The sequence below is a fragment of the Empidonax traillii genome, unplaced genomic scaffold (genome assembly GCF_003031625.1).
Source record: "Empidonax traillii isolate 1590-97213 ecotype Southwest subspecies unplaced genomic scaffold, ASM303162v1 scaffold1139:size213905, whole genome shotgun sequence".
Taxonomy (NCBI): Eukaryota; Metazoa; Chordata; class Aves; order Passeriformes; family Tyrannidae; genus Empidonax; species Empidonax traillii.
In genome coordinates, this window is record NW_020956332.1 from 4,267 (window position 1) to 23,288 (window position 19,022).

At 45.6% G+C, this 19,022-nt stretch overlaps 1 protein-coding gene across 2 annotated transcripts in view; it reads left to right on the forward strand.

The window, feature by feature from the left end:
* Positions 1-3,467: 3,467 nt before the first annotated feature.
* The window catches only part of M1AP (meiosis 1 associated protein), a 22,948-nt gene continuing 7,393 nt past the window's right edge, over positions 3,468-19,022 (forward strand). The window contains exons 1-4 of one of the 2 annotated variants that reach the window (XM_027905305.1): positions 3,468-3,536; positions 8,706-8,998; positions 12,647-12,829; positions 16,605-16,782. In XM_027905305.1, the coding sequence (XP_027761106.1) occupies positions 8,750-8,998; positions 12,647-12,829; positions 16,605-16,782 (610 nt within the window). In that variant the 5' untranslated portion in view covers positions 3,468-3,536; positions 8,706-8,749. Of the gene's footprint in view, positions 3,537-5,895; positions 5,919-8,705; positions 8,999-12,646; positions 12,830-16,604; positions 16,783-19,022 lie in introns of those variants that run through there. The other variant, XM_027905307.1, reaches the window with a different exon arrangement.

Below are 19,022 nucleotides of genomic sequence, written 5' to 3' on the forward strand. Positions count from 1 at the left end.
GGCACTAGCGCGGGCAGCCCCCGTCGTGGCGCGAGGCCCCCTGGCTCCCCTCCCGTGCCGTCCCTTCCCCGCCCCGCTCGGTCCCGCGGGGACCTGTCCAGCCCAGCAGCAGAAACCCAAGTCGTTAATTTTCAGCAGAGGACAAATTATTGGTTATTGGCTTATGATATGTGGAGAATTTCCTTTGGAATGATCAAGCAGAGAGTATATCCGTGCAAAGCATCTCTTTTGGTTTTTTTTTTTTGGTTTGTAATTTTCTCTCTGGCTTTAATGAGTTTTGTGTTCTCCTGTTACAGAAGCAGCATGGTTTTTATCTTGAAATTTGGGGTGCTTTGGCTTTTTTAGTGGTTTTTTTTTTTTTTTTTCCCCACACTGACTCAGGCCTTCCGTGCATAATCCACGTTGTCCTGTGGGGCTGCTTTGGTGCTGGGTCAGAGAGAGAAGGGAAGTGGCTTTTCCTCCTCTGGAATGTTTCTAAGCAGAAGTGGGACATCATCCTGCTCCTCCCCAAAGCTCTGCGGGCACATGGGAGTAGCTCAGGGCTGTCCCAGTTCTCTGAGACAGAACCATGGGGGAGAGTTTAAAGTATTAATAACATCTCTACTGTCACTTGGTTGCAAAGATTGGGTCCTGTAGTCCCAGAGTGTTAAGGAAAACAAGGAACTCCTGTTCTTCCTGGCAAACCTTCTCTTAATGCTTGTGCAGTTCTTGAGTTCTGTTGTCTGATTTGCTGTCCAGGATCTTTCTAAGAGAAAGCGGGCCACCTGAGGCTCCGCTTGCCCCTGCAGGGTCCCAGGGTGTCACTGACAGGGGGGAAAACCAGATCCAGCAGCAGCCAAAAAAATCACATGGCTCTTTTTACCTGATCTCCAGACGCTCTTGCTAGAGCTCCCAGCAGCTGTTTCCGTTCCCAAACAGGCTGGGCAGTGCCGTGGAAGACACTCACGACATCCAGGAGGGTGAGGAGGCGCTTTTAGACATGATCTTTGCCCTGGAATCAGATGCCAGAGTCCAAATGGTCTTTACCGTCCCTTTTAACCCAAACCAGCCTGTGATTCCATTCCTCTTCCAAGTCGCTCCCAGAAACATCCTCCCCTAACCCAGAACATCCCCCCTCATCTTTCTGGCACCACATCAGGGATGTGCTGCTGAATGCCACAGGCACAGGAAGCCTCAGCATTCCCTGGGGATGGTGTTCCAAGCTGAACTAGTGGCTTCAGCGCTCCCTCAGCCCCAATTCCAGTCAGGAATGTCTCAAAGAGCAGCATGGCATGTTCCCCCCCCACACACCTCACCACTGGCACAGCTCAGATAGGATGGGACTGACTTACTGTGTTTGGGATTTCTTGTCTAAAAAGCAGGCATGGGAATGTCCTCTCCCAGGAAGATCCAGAACAGCAGGAGGGTCCCTGGAAGCTACAGGTCAGGGCAGAGTCAGACAAACCCTCCTGAACTGGTTTTCCAAGGGATGCAGTGACTCCAAAGCTCTTGCTTCCTCTTGGGACAGCCAGGCAAAACATCCCCATGGATTTCAGGCAGGAAAAACCTCACAGCTCCAGCTTACTTGGCTCTTCCCAAATCTACACCAGCATTCCAACAGTCTCTAAGGTAGAATTAACAAGACCACCTCAGGGTGCAAACCACGAGCTGGACACCGCAGTCCTCCCTGGAACTGGGCTGTTCCTGTGTCTCTGCCACTGTCGGGACTGTCCCCCTTCCCCCACTCTTCCATGCAGGAGAAAAGAGACCACACAGCCTCCCAACACCCAGGATATTTGTCCAGTGCAATCTGAACAACCCCCCTCGCTCTGGGAACCAACAACATGCCCAGCCTTGGCCAAGAGTGGTTAAAAAAGAAGCAGCAGCACTGGAAACATCTCCAGGCATGGAGCCTCCCAGCTCCTGAAATGCAGCTTCTTCCCAGGGAAACCCCAAACCTGACCCTGACTAGGCCCAGGGAGAAAAACCCTCCCAGTGTCACCAGCCTGGCATGGAGTGAATTCCACGGGAGGTTCGCCAGGGACATGTCTCTGCCAACGGTAGGGGCTGGGAGGAGATGATCCATAAGGTCCCTTCCACCCCACACCATTCCAGGAGTTTAAGGCTGATTGGAGCTTCTCCTCAGCTCCCAATTCCTTCCCAAGCCTCACCCTCTGGGTTGCCTTTCCTGTCCTTTGCTGGGAGGTGACTCCTCTCCCAAAATGCCCAGAGCAAGGGAACCAGAGGAGTCCTGGATCTTCCTTTGGCATTCAATGAACTGGCGCAGCTCAAACCGATGCCATTAAATTCTCCATCTCCCAAATCCAGGTTCTTCTTCGCTGTGGGGTTTTCATCTGTCTGATAGTTCGGAGTGACCTCTGGCAGCTGCGCTGCCCAAGAACTGCCGTGAGACGGCTGGGAAACTTCCCACCACTGGGAGAGAGGCAGAAATAAAGTAATTCAGGGCACTACCTCAAAATATTGGGGGGGGAAACCCATAACATTCCATCACCTCCCTTTTTAAACAAACACCAAATGGCTTAAATACAACCAATAAACTATACCCTACAACTATTCAGCACTTTCAGTGTAACCAGTGCAAGTCAGTTGGTAAATTACACAATGTTAACTTTTAAAGTTTCAAGTATGATACAAAACTTAGTGAGAGAAGATGTTCCCCCTACGGTTTTACCAGTGCTGCAACACCTCAGGCTCCCAAAAAGGCCCAGGGGATGTGCTGGTGCTTTTGGGCTGCCCTGGAGCACAGGGAGAAGGAACACGATGCCTCCACCCCCGCGGGCACGGCTGAGAACTCAAAGAGCAGCGATGCTATTGGCTCCCGCAAGCCCTGATGTGCTGGTGCCTGGGGAGGAAGAGCACTGGCTTTTCTTACTTCTTTCGGTGTTGGAGCGAAAAGCCTCCCTCCTGATGACTTCGACTGCCGAGTACATCAGCTCTGAAGATCTGCTCTGCTGGGAGGTTCATTAACCTCAGCTTCTCGGAGCGAGAGCGGTTCCCGGTTCCCACGCACCCCTTTCCCGCGGTTCCCGGTCCCCACGCACCCCTTTCCCGCGGTTCCCGGTCCCCACGCACCCCTTTCCCGCGGTTCTCGGTCCCCACGCACCCCTTTCCCGCGGTTCCCGGTCCCCACGCACCCCTTTCCCGCGGTTCCCGGTCCCCACGCACCCCTTTCCCGCGGTTCCCGGTCCCCACGCACCCCTTTCCCGCGGTTCCCGGTCCCCACGCACCCCTTTCCCGCGGTTCTCGGTCCCCACGCACCCCTTTCCCGCGGTTCTCGGTCCCCACGCACCCCTTTCCCGCGGTTCCCGGTCCCCACGCACCCCTTTCCCGCGGTTCCCGGTCCCCACGCACCCCTTTCCCGCGGTTCTCGGTCCCCACGCACCCCTTTCCCGCGGCTCCCGCACCACGCCAAGGAGGAGCCGGCGCGGGGACGTCCCTGCGCATGCGCGGAGCCCCCGCCCGCGCGCGGAGCTGCGGGAGCAGCGCCCGAGGTTCGGGACCTGCTGGGGACGGGATCGGGAATCGGCACCGCCCAGGTGGGTCCGTGCCCGGAACCGCGACATTCCCGGTACTGAAGGGAACTAGCTGGGAGAATTGCGGGAGCGGGGAGCGCCCACGGCAGGTGCGGGACCGGGCACTGGCCCGGGCCCGACTCCAAACCACGGAGGCGGCAGGGGAAAGGATCTTTTTTTCCAGACTCACTTGTGTAAAGCCATGTCGATGATATTTCGAAGTTGGGAGAGCAAAAAGAAAAACCTCTGCTTCCGTGGAAACTGAGCAGTGCATCCTCCAAACTCCTAAGCAACTCCGGGAGTGTGGGCTGGGAGGCCTCTGCATCCCAGATCTCACTGGCAGTGGTGTGAGCAGCACGAAACCAGTGCTCCCCTGCCAGAATTTCATGAAATTCATTAAAGGAGCAAACCTAGTGCTTACCTCCCTGCTCTGTGCCTCACACAATGGCCAGTACAGAGAAAGATGCCGTGGCAGCAAGAAATAATGTCTGGAAAACACATGGGATGTGAAAGACCCCAGCAAAGGTGCTGGTGTGCCCTGACACCCCTTTGTAGCTTGGCCACCGTTCATGAACACGTGGCTGTCCCGGCGTCTGTACAGCCCAGCACAGTGTCCCAGCCCATCCCCTGCAGCAGGGCCCTGCCCGAAGGGCTCCGAGTTTATTTCTGAAGGAGGACTGGCACGGGCAGTGTTTCACCCACCTCGTCTGCTCTGCCGACCTGCTGGGGACTCACCCTGATTCCCACCTGCCCCTCTCCAGCAGGCACCGGCTGTGGGCAAAGCGGAGAAGGGGGATCTGCCCTTCCCAAGCACTGCCACGGAGCAGAGCTGGCTTGTGGTGGTCGAGGCTGTCCAGTTTAGAGACCTCAGTGGCCAAGTCTTCATGTTCCAGGTGGGATTTGTAGGCTTTCCTGTGGGCCAGAAGACAAGGGCAGCAGGCTGCTGTGTGCTGTATCCTCCTTGCTCTGAGGATCCAGCCACAGAGTTCATTAGGGAGGGAGTGTTGCTATCTAAAGCTTTTTTTAAAAAAAGTACAGGAAATATAAACCTGTGAGAATGTTACAGTGAGACTGAAAATTTAGACTCAGAGGCCACATCCAGGATAGAAGAAATTCTGTTAGAAGATCCATCGAAACACATGAACTGGGGGACAATACCAGTCTGCTCCAGTACTTGGGTATATCTCAGGATTTCCCATGTGCCCATTAAAGCAGCCTCTGTGGTGATTCCCTGTGTGCAGCATGTGCTGGGGCTCATGAATTATGCAGGTTTATATCAGGTTAGTGTGTGTCTTGACATCATGTCATTCTAGTTTCTTAATCAATATGCCAGGCAAGACGGAACACTTGCCCCGTGAGGCTCCGTTAGCTGTACACATAATCTCATCAAAAAGATATTACAGTACCTATAAAGTTTAATTCTGAGAATTTCAGCCTGTCACTCAAAACGCAAGTCCCCCATGATAACACAGCTTTCCTCAGAGCGCTCCTGCTGGGGTTTATGAGCTGGCTGTTGTTCAGCTGGAGCACTTGGGCACTATGTGGATTATGTGGCAGCTTGTCCTTGCCCTGCTGCTCTGTCCACGTACTGCTTGATAAGGTTTCATCATAACTTGCTGCTTCAGTACTAGAAAACGCCTTTTTCTAAACTCCCCTTATGTTATAGTTCCACTTGTTTTAAGGAAAAAAAAATCTATGACGGTTATAATGAGTGATTTTAACACTAATATAAAGTGACTATTCTTAAGAAGATTTGGTGGGTTTATGTCAATAAAAGCACAAACCTAAAGCCATTTATTTATGATTGGTTATAGCACTGATGTATAGAATAACACATAATATCTTCTGTTATATAGGATCTTGAAAAATTTTGTTTTCAGTACCTTGATTTTGTACTAACTCTTTTGGTTTTTTTATTTTTGTTCTTTTGTTCATCCCCACTTTTTTAAATAAATACCTTCCTTTCTAGTCTAGGTGGACAAAAAGATGCAAAACAGAGGTCATTACGACTGCACAGCCATTCCATGTCTCAGGCTTCTCAATTGGTTGCTGGTTTATTCTCTAGTAAACCCACTTATTTATGCATCTTGATCTGTTTTCCACATGAGAATATTCATATTTCCCTGGGTCTTGAAGCTTACTCAGAAAATGGCACATTTTTAAACCAGCTATCCTTAATACTCTTTAAACAGTGGCTTTGGTGTTACTTTCTTAGACTTGGATATTATTTGATGGTTTTGTATGACTGGAACAAATTAAGCATATAGGATGATATGCAAGTGCAGAATGTCCTCAGCATTCAAGGTACTCAGTATGATAAAGTTTTCTTTATGTCCCTGTTTTTCTCGTTCTGAAATGTCTTCTTGCATTGAGCAAAATGTACATCACTGTTAGCTCTGACAGCTGGTAAGTTCTGTTTTATTGAGCTAGAAGTTAATGTCATAGCAGCTGCCAGAACTAACAGTTTTCACTCGTGCACACTGAATTGTCCCTTAGGATGGAGACTCTGGTGGTTCACTCGCTCCTTAAATAAAGATGCCGTTTTACCACAGCAACCAGTTAGACGATTATACAGAATTCTTTAGCTATCCAACCTCACCAGAGCCAAGTGTGACAGGAGGCTGTAACAGAGGTGGGCAGTTTACACTGTATGTCAAATAATATACAGAGAGCTGCATATAAATCATACTAATGTTGCTAAGCAGAGATTAATTAAGACATTACAATTATGAAGAAATGAAATTCACTGAGCTGGTAAAGAGTATAGCTGATGAGGGATCTATTTTACAAAAGCATTTTAAAATAAGCATAGTCCTGTAAAGTGTCAAGAATGAGAGAATTCATTCAAGTTTAGGAAAACTGTGTACTTCAGCATCAAGGCTCATTTTTCTCTCTGAAACCAATGCAAATCAAACAGCCAACTCTTGTAGATTCTGACTGCTGGATGGGTTTTGTTTCCTTGTTTGATAAAGCACTGGGGGCTTGCAGAGCTCAGTGGTATGAAGCTTCATCCCCAAAAATTCAGACAGACAAGTATTTTCCCAGATTCAGTGATGTAATTTAGTAAACTCTCCTGCAAATTGTAAAGGTCCAGAAGAGACACCAATTAAAGTGGTATCTGGCAGTTTTTCGTTTGACAATGAAATTATATCAGAGGACTAGTCAAAGCAAGATACGTACACATATCTCCATGATCTAGATCAATATGTATAACATTTTCACCAGCTCTAAAGTGTTAGCCTCAGTTTTGGAATTCAAGCTGTGATCACTCTGTTTTGCCTTCACTGACAAGAATCCTAGAAATACAGAATTTTTTGTCTGATGATACTTCAGTCAAATAGAAAAGCATTTATTGCTCTTTTCAAGACTTACAGAAATTCTTACTCCAAAGTGCTGGAGGCTGTGGGAAATACAGTATCTTGTCTTCTTGGTGAACATAAAAGAGCTTTTTGTCTGAGCTGAACATACCACACAACTGACGGGCATGCATACTGGCCTGGGTTCTGACCAGAGCCAGTATAGAAAATGCATCAAACTTACTAATTCTGCTAGGAATTGACACAGCTGTAGGAAGAAAGATTTCATTCTAGTTCCTATTGAGAAGATATATGCAATTATAAAAACACTTTTCTGGACACAGATAGACTTGTATGGTTATATAGTACTGTGACTGCCAAGACCAAGGCACATTTTTGAAGCATTTTCAATATCCTTACAAAGAGCACTTGAATGTTTTGTTCAGATTTGGTGAAGATTTTATGAAGATTCTTTGTTCACAAAGAAAAAAAAATAAACAGGAAAATGCTGACTCTTGTGCTTGAGATGTATATATTGAAGAGAGATGGGTGGGGGAACAAGCATCATGTTCCAGGTCTGTGGATGAGCACATCTCAATCCTTTGGCTCTACACCTTTGAGACAAACTGTGAGGTGTTTGCTTGGGGCTGATTGGTTTCCTCTGATTTGTACAGGAGGCAGAAGACCTGACAGCACACTCCTGTTTGCTCCTCTCTTCTTCTCTGGGACTGTTTACCAGAAATGGTCACATTTTCTGAAAGATTTTGGGGGAGTCTCTCAAGGCACCAGCTGAGCCTTATGCGTGCAGAGGTGATATGTAGTGATGCTGATCGATGCAAGGGTGGATATTTGAAAGGAAATGAACAAAAAGAGGTGGGGGAGAAATGTGCCCTGACCATATGTTCTGTTTGTTTGCTGAAGGGATCTGTGGTCTCCCATGGCCTTGCAACAAGAGGCCTTACCTCTCTTCCTACACAAAGATGATGGGGAACTGGGGAGCCCTTATCTTTCCTCCCCTGCCTTGTGCAAGCTGTCACCTGATACTGGCAGCATTCCTGAGCTGCTCTAACAAATCTCTGTGTCTCTTGGCACACCTCTATGACACGTGAAGCACAGCCACCTCCCTGCACAGCATTCCCAGCATCACCAGCCAGCTCTGGGAATCAAAGATGGTACTTGGCTGGAGGTAAATTCTTTTGGAGTTTCCGACGTTGCAGATGCTTTAAGGTTTGCAGTGCTCCCATGTTGTTGAACAGGACGAGACAGTGCTGTGTGTTCATCAAAGCTTTTGTCAGTGCAGAGAGCTTATCCCAGCTGTTAGACAGTCTGAAGGATAAAAGTTGGTTCTCCCATCCACCAGGTAATATTTATGTATATGCAATACTTTCTTGATGCATCGTGATGTTCTTTTTTGGATATAGTAGCTACTTGTCTTATACTGCTGGGTATGAAGGAGCAGGGACTGTGTTCTCCTTGGTGTTTGGGTAGAACCTGTTGACCACTGCAGAATTAGGAGGAGGATTTCACAGTCTTGCTTTCCAGTAGCTGCTTAACATTGGTTGTCTGCTGGCCATGGATGCATCTGAGCCCCACTAGGGGATCAGGAGACATGTCACACAGCTCAAGTATGGCTGTGCTGCTAACATTTGTAGCTGCTCCAGCTGCACCTGTAAGAGAGTATCTGCCACGGGTCTTTAGTTGAAGCATTTTGTTTTCTGACCACATGCATTTTCTCTTGTCTTTTGTGAGTTTATCCTAGAGTATGGACAGTGATTGCTTTGGAGAAAGATATAGGAACTTCTGTCATTAATGTCTGCTGTGCCTCAGGTTGGTTTAAATTGAATGGGAAAGGGAGAGTCTCACTCATTGCTGTTCTTTGTTTATTTCTCCCATTCAGATGCAGATGGGTAATTGGACATGTAGTACCTGTGTTCAGAAGCCATGAATTCCAGAAAATTACTCTCAGAAACACGGAGAACTTTTCCTGCTACTAAAGCCCACTGCCAGCAACCATCACGGATTCTCATTGTGGATGTCACATCACCTTCCTGGGCCAATACTTGCTCTGTGCTCTCTGAGGCTCTGGAAAACACGCTGTGCTTGGCATGTGGCTTGGCAGGGCCCTGCCGTGTGCCCCTGCTGAGCCTCTATGTGGTGCAGCCCCAGCAGGAGTGTCTGCTTCCCTTCACGGTATGGCCAAAACTGGGGCCCTGGGGAGCTCACAAAGGGGAATGCAATATATTGTTGTCATTCAGTAGAGAAAGTTACTATTTACTGCAAATGTGTATCTAAAAATTAGTCATTCTCAAAAAGCATAGTTTCACAGAATTTTATGAAAAGTGAAGTTTAAAAGAAGTGTAATATTTTTGATCTGTGAAGCTGCTCACATGCATAAGTTAGGTTTTGTTGTCATCTGTACCATTCATATGGTACTTTCTCCACTATCTGTACTGCTTCTCTATCAGAATTATCAAACACAGCCCAAGCTGTAATAATTTGGACAGTGAAAAAATATTACCACTGATTCCAGATATTTAAATGTAGAGGTACAGAGTTAAAAGATTATTGCCAAATTTGAGAAATATCCTGAAATCATATAATTACAGAATCATTTTGATTGGAAAAGACCTCTAAGATAAAGTCCAATCCTAAACGCAGCACTGCTGACTCCATCACTAAACCATGTACCTAAGCACCACATCTGCACAGCTTTTAAATATATAGATCTAAGTCAATAAGAACAAGTACTGCACTCATCTGGGGCTATGCAGTGGACTAAATGTAGATGGAGAATGACAAGCAACTCTACAGTAACAGTTTGTGCATGATAAAGTGCACAAGAATCTATGAAGTTAAAGTGTTAGAAACAGTCACACCGAGCAATCTCATTTGCACAACATTAATGTAAACACACAGAACTAACCCTTCCACTTTATACAGCAATGGTGAAAACATTCTGAAATGTTTTGTTAAGTTTTCACATCTCAGGAAAGGTAGAGATCAACTGGGAAAAATAAAAAATCAGAGATAACAGTAATTTACCAAATGTGATCTTCAAGAGGAAGGTGGCTAATGGTGTGTCTTGGTTTAACCTCAACCAGCAACCAAGTACCACGCAGCTGCTTGCTTTCTTTTATAGAACAGGTTATAGATAGTGTGACTCAGGTGACTAAGGGAATACCAAAGAAACGTTTTCTGAAGATACCGTGGAATCACTCTGATTAGGGGCTTTAGGAGCAAACACTTTTTCTTGCTTCCTAGGATGAATTTAGTGGTAATTCGTACTGGCATGTCACTGCAGGACGATCTCGGTGATCTGTTTCACAGCTGGTTCCAGACGTGCTCTCTCTGAGTTTGCATTATGTCCAAGTTAGTTTGTGAGTGTTTGGGGCCAAATATCTACTTTTATAAATACTGGGTATGTCCTGGCACTGGTCCAGCATGTGCCGGCTGACAGCTACCTCCGATCTCATCTGGTAATTGTGGCTCACCAGAGGACATCTGACCCTTGACACAATCCCTCTACTTATGTAGAGTATTATGACTCTGCTGCTCTTGATCAGATGTCTTTTTTATTTAAACAACAATTCCTCATTTTGATGCTCACAGTTTTTAAAGATGGGAACCTTTAGATCACTGTTTGGCTTTCTTCATATTACAGGCTATTGTATTTCATCAAAGTACCCATATATCGTTAAAACACTTCTTCCAGAAAGCCATCTAGTTTGGGTCTGAAGATATTACAAGGTGGATAATCAAGTACTTTTCTTGGTGATTTCTTCCAGTGGTTAATCATTGTCGTTGTGAGACTTGCACCTGGTTTCTTATTTGAATTTATTTGTTTTAGCTTCCAAGGGTTTGTTAATATATTTACTCGTTTGGCTAGCTCAGAGAAACTGCTTGTATTTTACCCTTTCTTCATCTAAATAGAAGCAAGTCCTTTCTCAGTCTTCTAGCTGGTAAATTAAAGAGAACAAATTATAAGTCTAACTGCAAGGCATTTTTACAACCACTTAATAACTTCCAAGCCCTTCTGTATATTCAGTCTGCTGGTTTTTGATTCCAGTTCTGGACTCAGCAATGCTGTATAGAGAATTAAAAATACCCCTCCTGTTTGCATGACTGGTCATCACATCAGCTCTTTTGCCATAATACTGCATTTCTTTTGGACTTGTCCAAGACAGCAAAGCTCACACTCAAAGACTTGAGTTAGTTCTGTGCATGCAGACTGTGAGCTCCCACTCCCCTTCTCCCCAGCTTTCTTTGGGTGTTCTGCTCTGGGAGCCATCTCTTTATTTCAGACATCTCATGTTGTACTGAAGCTGTTTTTCAGAGCTGTTCTTTCACTTTCAGGAACAGTAAAGTATTTCAAGGTGACTGTGTTCTTCAGACTATGAGTGGCTGAGGTCACTTTGTTCAGCTGGAGAAGAGGAGACTGAGGGCAGAGCTCATCAGGGTCTGCAGCTTCCTCACGAGGGGCAGGATCGATCTCTTCTCTCTGTGACCAGTGTCAGGAACCAAGGAAACAGCTGTAGCTTTTTCAGGGGAGGTTTAGGTTGGATCTCAGGTAAAAGGTTCTTCCCCCAGAGGGTGGTTGGCACTGAACAGGCTCCCCAGGGCAGTGGGCACAGCCCCAAGGCTGCCAGAGCTCCAGGAGGGTTTAGACAATGCTCTGAGGGACAGGGGGGTGGTTCTTGGGGTGTCTGTGCAGGGCCAGGAGTTGGACTGGATGATCCTTGTGGGTTCCTTTCAATTCAGGACACTCTATATGTTTCTATGGCTTGATGAACCTAATTTCAGTAACAGTGGTATCTGGTACTCTGCTTCCGAATCAGGAGCAGTTTTACATCTCTGTCTGATGAGTATGTGTTCCATTTCAGCCTTCCTCAGAAATACCAGGGTTCCATTACTTCTCCTGCACCCCTGAATTTGCCCGTGTCTCAACAGGGCAGACTGTGAGCACAGTGTCTTTCTGATCCAGCTAGAGAAAGACTTGACACTGCTCAGTGAGGAATCAAGAAAGAGCTGTATTAAAGGGTGCTTGTTAGACAAGTCATGTGAAGTCAGGAAAGTCCCTGAGCTGAAAATAAAGACTGGGAGAATACATGGGGAAGTGTCATATACGGTAACCTTTGTCATAGTCTTTCCTGGGTGTTTGTTTATGGTCTCCCCAAAAGGGTCTGACAAGTCCAAAGAGCTTCCCTGGAAAGGGCAGGGAGGCAAAGAAAAAGAAACCAGAAAGTATGTAGATAACTGTAGAGGACAGCAAATGGTGACAAGATAGGGTGTGAGCATTAAAGCATCAAAAACTTTTAATGTGGGACTGAATAAGGACAGAGCAGAGCACCTCCAGCTGATGGTGCTCCCTGGCATTGATGACATGAGCTTGTGGAACTCATTTTTGAACCTGTTGCCACACTCTAACTCCAAACCCTCCTGAAGGAATTCCAGAGGTTCACAGCTCAATGAACAAAAAGCAGAGATATGGCAGGAGTGACTGTGGCCTGGGGATGTTCCACCATCTCAGTGTTCCTATTCATGTCCCAAGTTCTGCCTGTTACACAGGGCTAGAGAAAAGGGTAATGTCCTATTCCTCCTGCATTTTGGCTTAGCAACAGGGAGATAGCTGAAAACCTGAGGAGTGGTTGTGTGTATTTTTACTGACCTAACAACCAGCTGGGTTGAATCCATATCACTGTTCACTGTTTTATGACTTGGCTCCTGCCCCCAGTCTAACCTCAGTGCTGTGAATTCAAAAAACCTTCTTCCACATTATGGAAAGATGTTTCATATTATTTGTTTAACAGTCTTTCATGTTCATTGAACGCTGTTTTGCAGCAAGTGAAAGAAAACTTTGCACGAATTCAAGCCTGCATTTCGGAGCTCCGTTTGCTTCCAGCAGAAGGCTGTTTCCCACAGGGGGGGAATGGAGTGGTACAAGCTGTGCAGGACGGATTGCAGCAATTCAAACAATACAGCAGACACACAGCAGCAGGAGGCTCAACAAACAGTTCTGTTGAGGTAAGAAAATGTTGGGAAGGTAGTGAAAGCCATCCCATTTCACCAATCATGCTTTATAAATGGATAATCACATGTATAGTGAACGTGCCAGAACATTTTAGGTATTCAGCAGTCTGGCTGTTTCAGAGATCCACTGTCCAGAAATCCTGGATGGAGATACCAAGTCCTTGAATCCCTCTGTACAGATTCCAGTGGAAAAGGGGACATTATCTAGGGAAAACTATATGTACAGCAGTCCTATCAACTGGATTTCCTGGGACAGGATCTAACAGGTGTTGGTGGTTGTGTTCTCATCTGGGTGTGTGTGCTTGCATAAGAAGGAGGGAAGCTGCTAATAACACATGAGAACAGATAAACAAAGGTAGAAAACAGAGCAAGGTTCACAGGGAAGCGGTGTTTTTTAAGCAGCACCAACTGATGTGAAAGAACAGAGAGTTAGAGGGGGAAGGACTCAAAAAAATGGTGTTTTCCTCTGGACATAAGAAATATCATCTCCAAACAATCTTTTATTTCAGACTTCAGTGGCTCAGGGTCCACCTGGCTTTGGAGCTTTGTCAGTCATAAAAACGAATTGAGACTTCCATGAGTGAAATTTCAGGAATCCTTTTATTTTGTTTAGATCCTTAAACCCTTCCAGAGTCACACAGAGTCATGCTGTGATCAGGCAGACTCTCCTAGATGTAATTGGGACTCACTTGCCTATCCAGGAAGTCTTTCTCCTGATTTTCTGCCTTTCTGTGTTTTCTTAAGGCCTTGAGGTCTCTTTCCTGCTCATTTCAAATGGGATTTGTGCTTTTGAAGCTGGGGGTTGGAACAGACTGAGTGCACATTGTAGTGTAGACAAGACCTTTTTTTGACACTCAACAAAGTCCAGGATGACTTCTAGTATAGTTGAAGGCATAAGCTACATTCAAAATTAAGCTATCCATGAGTATAGGGAGTTTATACTCCACTAAGCAATCCTTGTTCCTCTAGATTATGCAAGTACGTTGTACTTCTCTTTGCAAGAGGATGTAAGACATGCTGCAGTGACAGGCTGTGATCACAGACTGGCAGAAGGCCATGTTTCTAAAAGAGGCAGCTTTCTGCTTCAGATTCTTAAGTGATTGCATTTTTTTTTTTCATCACAAGCATTTTTTTATGCAGAGTAAGTTGAATTTGTATTTCTGTTTCCTTTTCTCAGAAGACCTTTGAGTGGTTTTGCTCGGATACAGTATCTTTTGAAGAAATAAAAAATATGGGGTTTTAATGCTTCCTTCTTGGAAGGGAAGCCCGGATAAGATAGGCCAGTTAAAGTAAGCATTTACCCTGTTAAATTCAACTGTATCAGGCAGACTATGTGTGGTGCCTGAGTACTTGACATCTCCCACAAGTCACCATTTCTGTTTTTGAAGCCGTTTCTTCTGAAAGAGGCGCTCTTTGGCTTTTGGTTTTTCTGTTACACTTCTAAAGTAAAATGAATTAAACCAAAAAGCTTTCCGTGTACTTTCCCTAATGTGGAAGAGACTCCTCCTGAGCTGCACTCCAGGAACCAGCATCGAGGAGCTCCCTGGGACAGCCAGGAATAACAGGGACAGGACCACAGCAGGGGGGTGAAGAAACAGCCTGTCAGAAGCTGTTGATGCATGTGCCTGCCAGTGTGTGAGTAGCAGGAACATGAGTGCTTGTGCGAGCATTACACCTCTATTAGAGGACAGTTGCTGTAGTGTGAGACCACGGTGTCCAGTGTTTAGAGCACAGGGTTACCACTGACTGTCTGCTCATGCAAATCAGCTGTAACCTTTAGGCAAATGTGCATTTTCATAACAGTTAAAACACAAAGATGAAAGAATATTCCTAGCTGACCAGTAAGCATAGGAGGCAGATTTTGTTACAACCTGTAATCATTTAAAACCCAACTAGTAGTTAAAAGTAGAAAGAGTTACTTACTCTTTTGAGATCCTAACTTCGGAGGGGAAAAATCGCCAGCATCAACAAAACTAAATCTCAGTAGCAGCTACAAGGGCAGGAAATGTGGCCAACCTGCAATAGGATGAAAAGCATTTTTCAAGTCACCAGTAGCCCATTTTTTGTCAGATTGGGAAGTATAATGGCATTAAGGGATTATATCTAGAAACTGTTGTAAAACAAAAGGAAGTCAAAGTAGCTACCTCAGCTTTTGTATGTGGTAAAATATTTCTCCTGGTCTCTGACCAGCATGTGCTGGTCTGACTCAAGTTGTGAAAAGGGTAAATTGGAAGTAACATGCTACAGATATATTACAGCCATGGTTTTGATGAAATAAAAATTCATCATACGCTGATGCATCAGTATAGCAAATGCTCTTGCTTTAGCTCTGCAAAAGATAATTATATCTTTTAGACAGTTCAGCTACCCCCAGCTTAAGAACAGTTCCTGCAAGCCATTTTCATTAGTTCCTAAAAGGTGACCATGATAATATCTTTATTCCCAGTAGCTCAGAGGCAAACACTAGGGAGAAGTTTGGTTGGAGAGGTTTACTTTGTTAGGGAAATTAGGCTTGATCTGGCTTCAGCAAGGTTGACACAGCTCCATGTCCCTAGGCCCTACAAATTGCAAGGCTGAGCTCATATTCCCATCAGGCAAATGAACACAGAACACACATGTAACACATATGTACAGGCATATGTGTTCACACAGATCACAGATGCTCAGGGCTCTCACACAGACACAACTGCACTGATGGCCTCAGCCTGTGCACCTGTCTGTCTGAGCAGGATGAAATCCATCTGCGGGAATATATATATGCATGGATAAATGTGTGTGTACACACACACATCTCTGTCTCCATGCCTACGATGTGGATCACTCCAGCAGCTGGTCTCAGGCATTCAGTCTACCCAGTATTTGCTCCTAGAGCCCAGTTTCCCTAGTTTCTGGCATCTGAACATACGAGTCCCCAAGGCTCCAGTTACTGGTACAAACTGTCACAGTTGTTACACACAGACACACACAGACCTGTCTAGAAATCTCCTCATCTCTCCAACACCCAGCTCCTCCCACGTTCTCACCCTTGGAACCCCCTTGGCTCCCAGGCCATGTCACCCCTTCACCCTCTGGTCTATTCCAACCTTCACTGACAATCACAGACACACAGACCTCCCACCTGAGCTGTGCTCCAGCTGCTGCACTGAGACCCTCAGGCACACAGAAGAGAGTCCTCACCCAGGAAGCTGGTGTTAAACATGCCTGACAAGTTTCTAGAAACTCTTCTAAAAACTCCTTGCAGTTACTTACTCAGTATTACACCACATAGTAGTAGTGGGTATCACACTTACTGCTGCTCTCTTAAGAAATATCTTTGGGATAGACTGTATTCTTCTTTAAAAAAATATAAAATTCCCATTCAGCTTTCAAGTGAGAAGGCCAGATTTAATCTATTTGAACTATAAGTGGCACAGCAATGGGAGGAAGTGGTGTCAGGGTAAGTCCCTCCTTACACACACAGACTCACTGACTGTACATGCAAAGCACAGAGCTCAAGACGTCTGTGAATTATTCCACCTTCCAGCAGTGGCACAAAACCTACAGATGTTCCTCCAGTGACCCCCTCAGTCCATTTCATATTGGCTTAAATGTAAGCCAAAGTTCAAAAAAATAGCTTTCAAATCTGGTTTTGAATGGATGAGATATTTTAGTGAGATTTCTCCTTTCTCCATAGGTGGGACCAGTGCTATTCAAACAGACCAGGCATTATCACCTGTCAAGAGACAATTAGGGTAGAGGCAGCTCTTGCACACTCTGGTTTGTGTTTCAGATCACAATTCTGACTAGCCAGTCCAGCAAAGAAATGGTAAAGCAGCTGGAAAAGAAATTAAAAGATGTAGACCTTGTGAGTCTTCGAAGAATACAAGTCATTGAGGTTTTGAAAAGAGACTTCCTGGAGCCTGAGGATGTGGAGCACTGTGTGCCAGCAGAAGAGCCCAGCAGCAGTGGTGAGTGTAAGGCAGGCGAGGTGCTCAGGGAGGTTTGGGCAGCAGGACAGCCACTAGTTCTTGCTTTGGTCTAATACCTGGCACTTTCCTTTGTGCCATTTAATGTCACTTGGGTAAGGGAGAACTGCTGTGCCTGGAGGAACAGCGGGAAGTTTGTACCACAGCACTTCTCTGGAGCTCTAGCACATTTGGGCAAAAGGAGCGTATAGACTCCATGCATTAATTCAGCTCCAAATATTACTTAAAATTTACATCATGTGCAATACAGCTTCACCGAGGGATTAAAGAGAAAAATATACTGAGTTATGGGGGTAACTGACTCACGCACGCCCCTTCTGCTGCTGAACATCACCCTGGGCTCTTGACTGCCTGATCAAAACGTTCTCGATGCAAGCAGAGGCAACCTGAATCCTTGAAGCAGGTAGTGGGGAAAAGAGAGGCAGGAAGGCAGTTTGCAATTTCAAGGGTCCCCTTTAGTCCTTTCTCCTGAGCTACATATTGCACAGTGCTGGGAAGATTTTCTTTCACTGACCAAATCAGGTACTCAGCCTCTTGATTAGCTGTTTTTTTGTCACTAATAACATTCTTGTTTACCTGCTGCTGCTTTTCTCCATGCTTAGGACAGTTTTTCTTGAGCAATTAAGGTTGTATTTCTTCAGTAACCAGTAGTTGCACACCAGTGAGTTCTTCACAGCCTTCACTTTCCACAACAGGTCTCCTTTTACAGGTATTTCCTGCAGACACTTAAATTCCCCACAAACAAGACGCACCTGGTTCCAAGCTCTGCTTCACACAGCAAGTTCTCATAATGAGTTGATAATGAATTTAAAAAACTGAGTCCAGATGCCTTCCACAGTTAGTGTAAGACCTATTCCTAGCAATGTCAATATTGTTTTTACTGAGAGACAGGCAGCGCTGGATACTGTTGCCTTACTTGTCTCTATCTGTCTTTTCTGGTTACAGTGGCAAATTTCTGATCAATTGTCATTGTAGGGACTGGGAATGTTTAGGTGGGTTGCAGGTTCCCTTTTGCCCTGTCCGTCACACCCCTGGCCACATGATTCATTAGTGAAAGAATGAGCAAGTACACTCCAGACCCTGGATTTTTCCTGACCATATCTCTGAAGAACTCCTCTCTTAATTTGACAGTTTTCAGCAGCGGGAATTTAAGCAGTGAGAAATTCAGAGACTGAAAGTCCTGTTAGGTCCTGTTTTGATCATTTTTGTTTTAGAGCAAAAGGTGCTGAGCAGACTCTAAATAAACCAGCGGGATGCTGATGCAAAGTCCAGTTCCAGCTCAATACATTGTCATGTTGCTATAACTGCAACTTTCATACCTGCATTTTGGTTTTCCTAGCTTTCACATCTCCTTGGTCATTTCAGTTCTTTCTCAAGGCTGGTAAAACAATAAAATGCTACATAGCAGGAGTCTAGGCTGATTTTCCCCCGTGTGCAGCACAGCACTCATTGGTGTGTCTGCTACAGATGACGATGGCTCTTCGTGCTGCCCCTGCATCCCACTGAGCTGCTGGCAGACCAAACCAAACACTGAGTCCTATAATCCAGCACTTAGAGGGACATCAACCCTCCTACTGCCAATTAAAAGCTTCCTTTCCCTCCGTGAGACATGGCTGGTTATTCTGGACTCTGAGAGGGTCTCTGCAGGTAAAACTGCTTGGCTAGAGAAAGGGAGTGCACTGTTACCACTAAGGGTAGAAAAGGGAGGAGGAATCAAGGTTCTGCCACTCTGACCTCACTTTAGAATGCATTCAATATGCCAAAACCACACCAAAAAAGGGGGTTATAAAGGTGTGGAAGAACTGATGCATAGAATTCTGAGGTTGGGGTATTCTTGTCCCTATGGAAAGAGGGCAGCATTTTGGGTGGTTGCAAATGCTTACTTCTTTGGTGAGAAGGGTTGTTGTCAGTACTTTGCATCGAGCTGGTGCTGCACAGAACCCTGCAGGGAAGCCTTAGAAGACTAGACACCTCAGAGGAGGAGACGCTCTGTGTGTCTCTGTCAGAGGACTGCTTTAGAGAATGGAAAACTCCACCATGTTATTTTTAAAAGTGGAGTTGCGTAGCCCTTCACTCAATAAATGGAATGAAAATATAAATAGGGATGCAAAAGGCCATTTAAATTTCAGATGATGAAATTCTAATTTTCTGAGTAGAAGACTGGGATGAAGTATTTGAATGGCCAGTCTCTTCGCGAACGAAGAACCGGGGAAGGTCTTTCC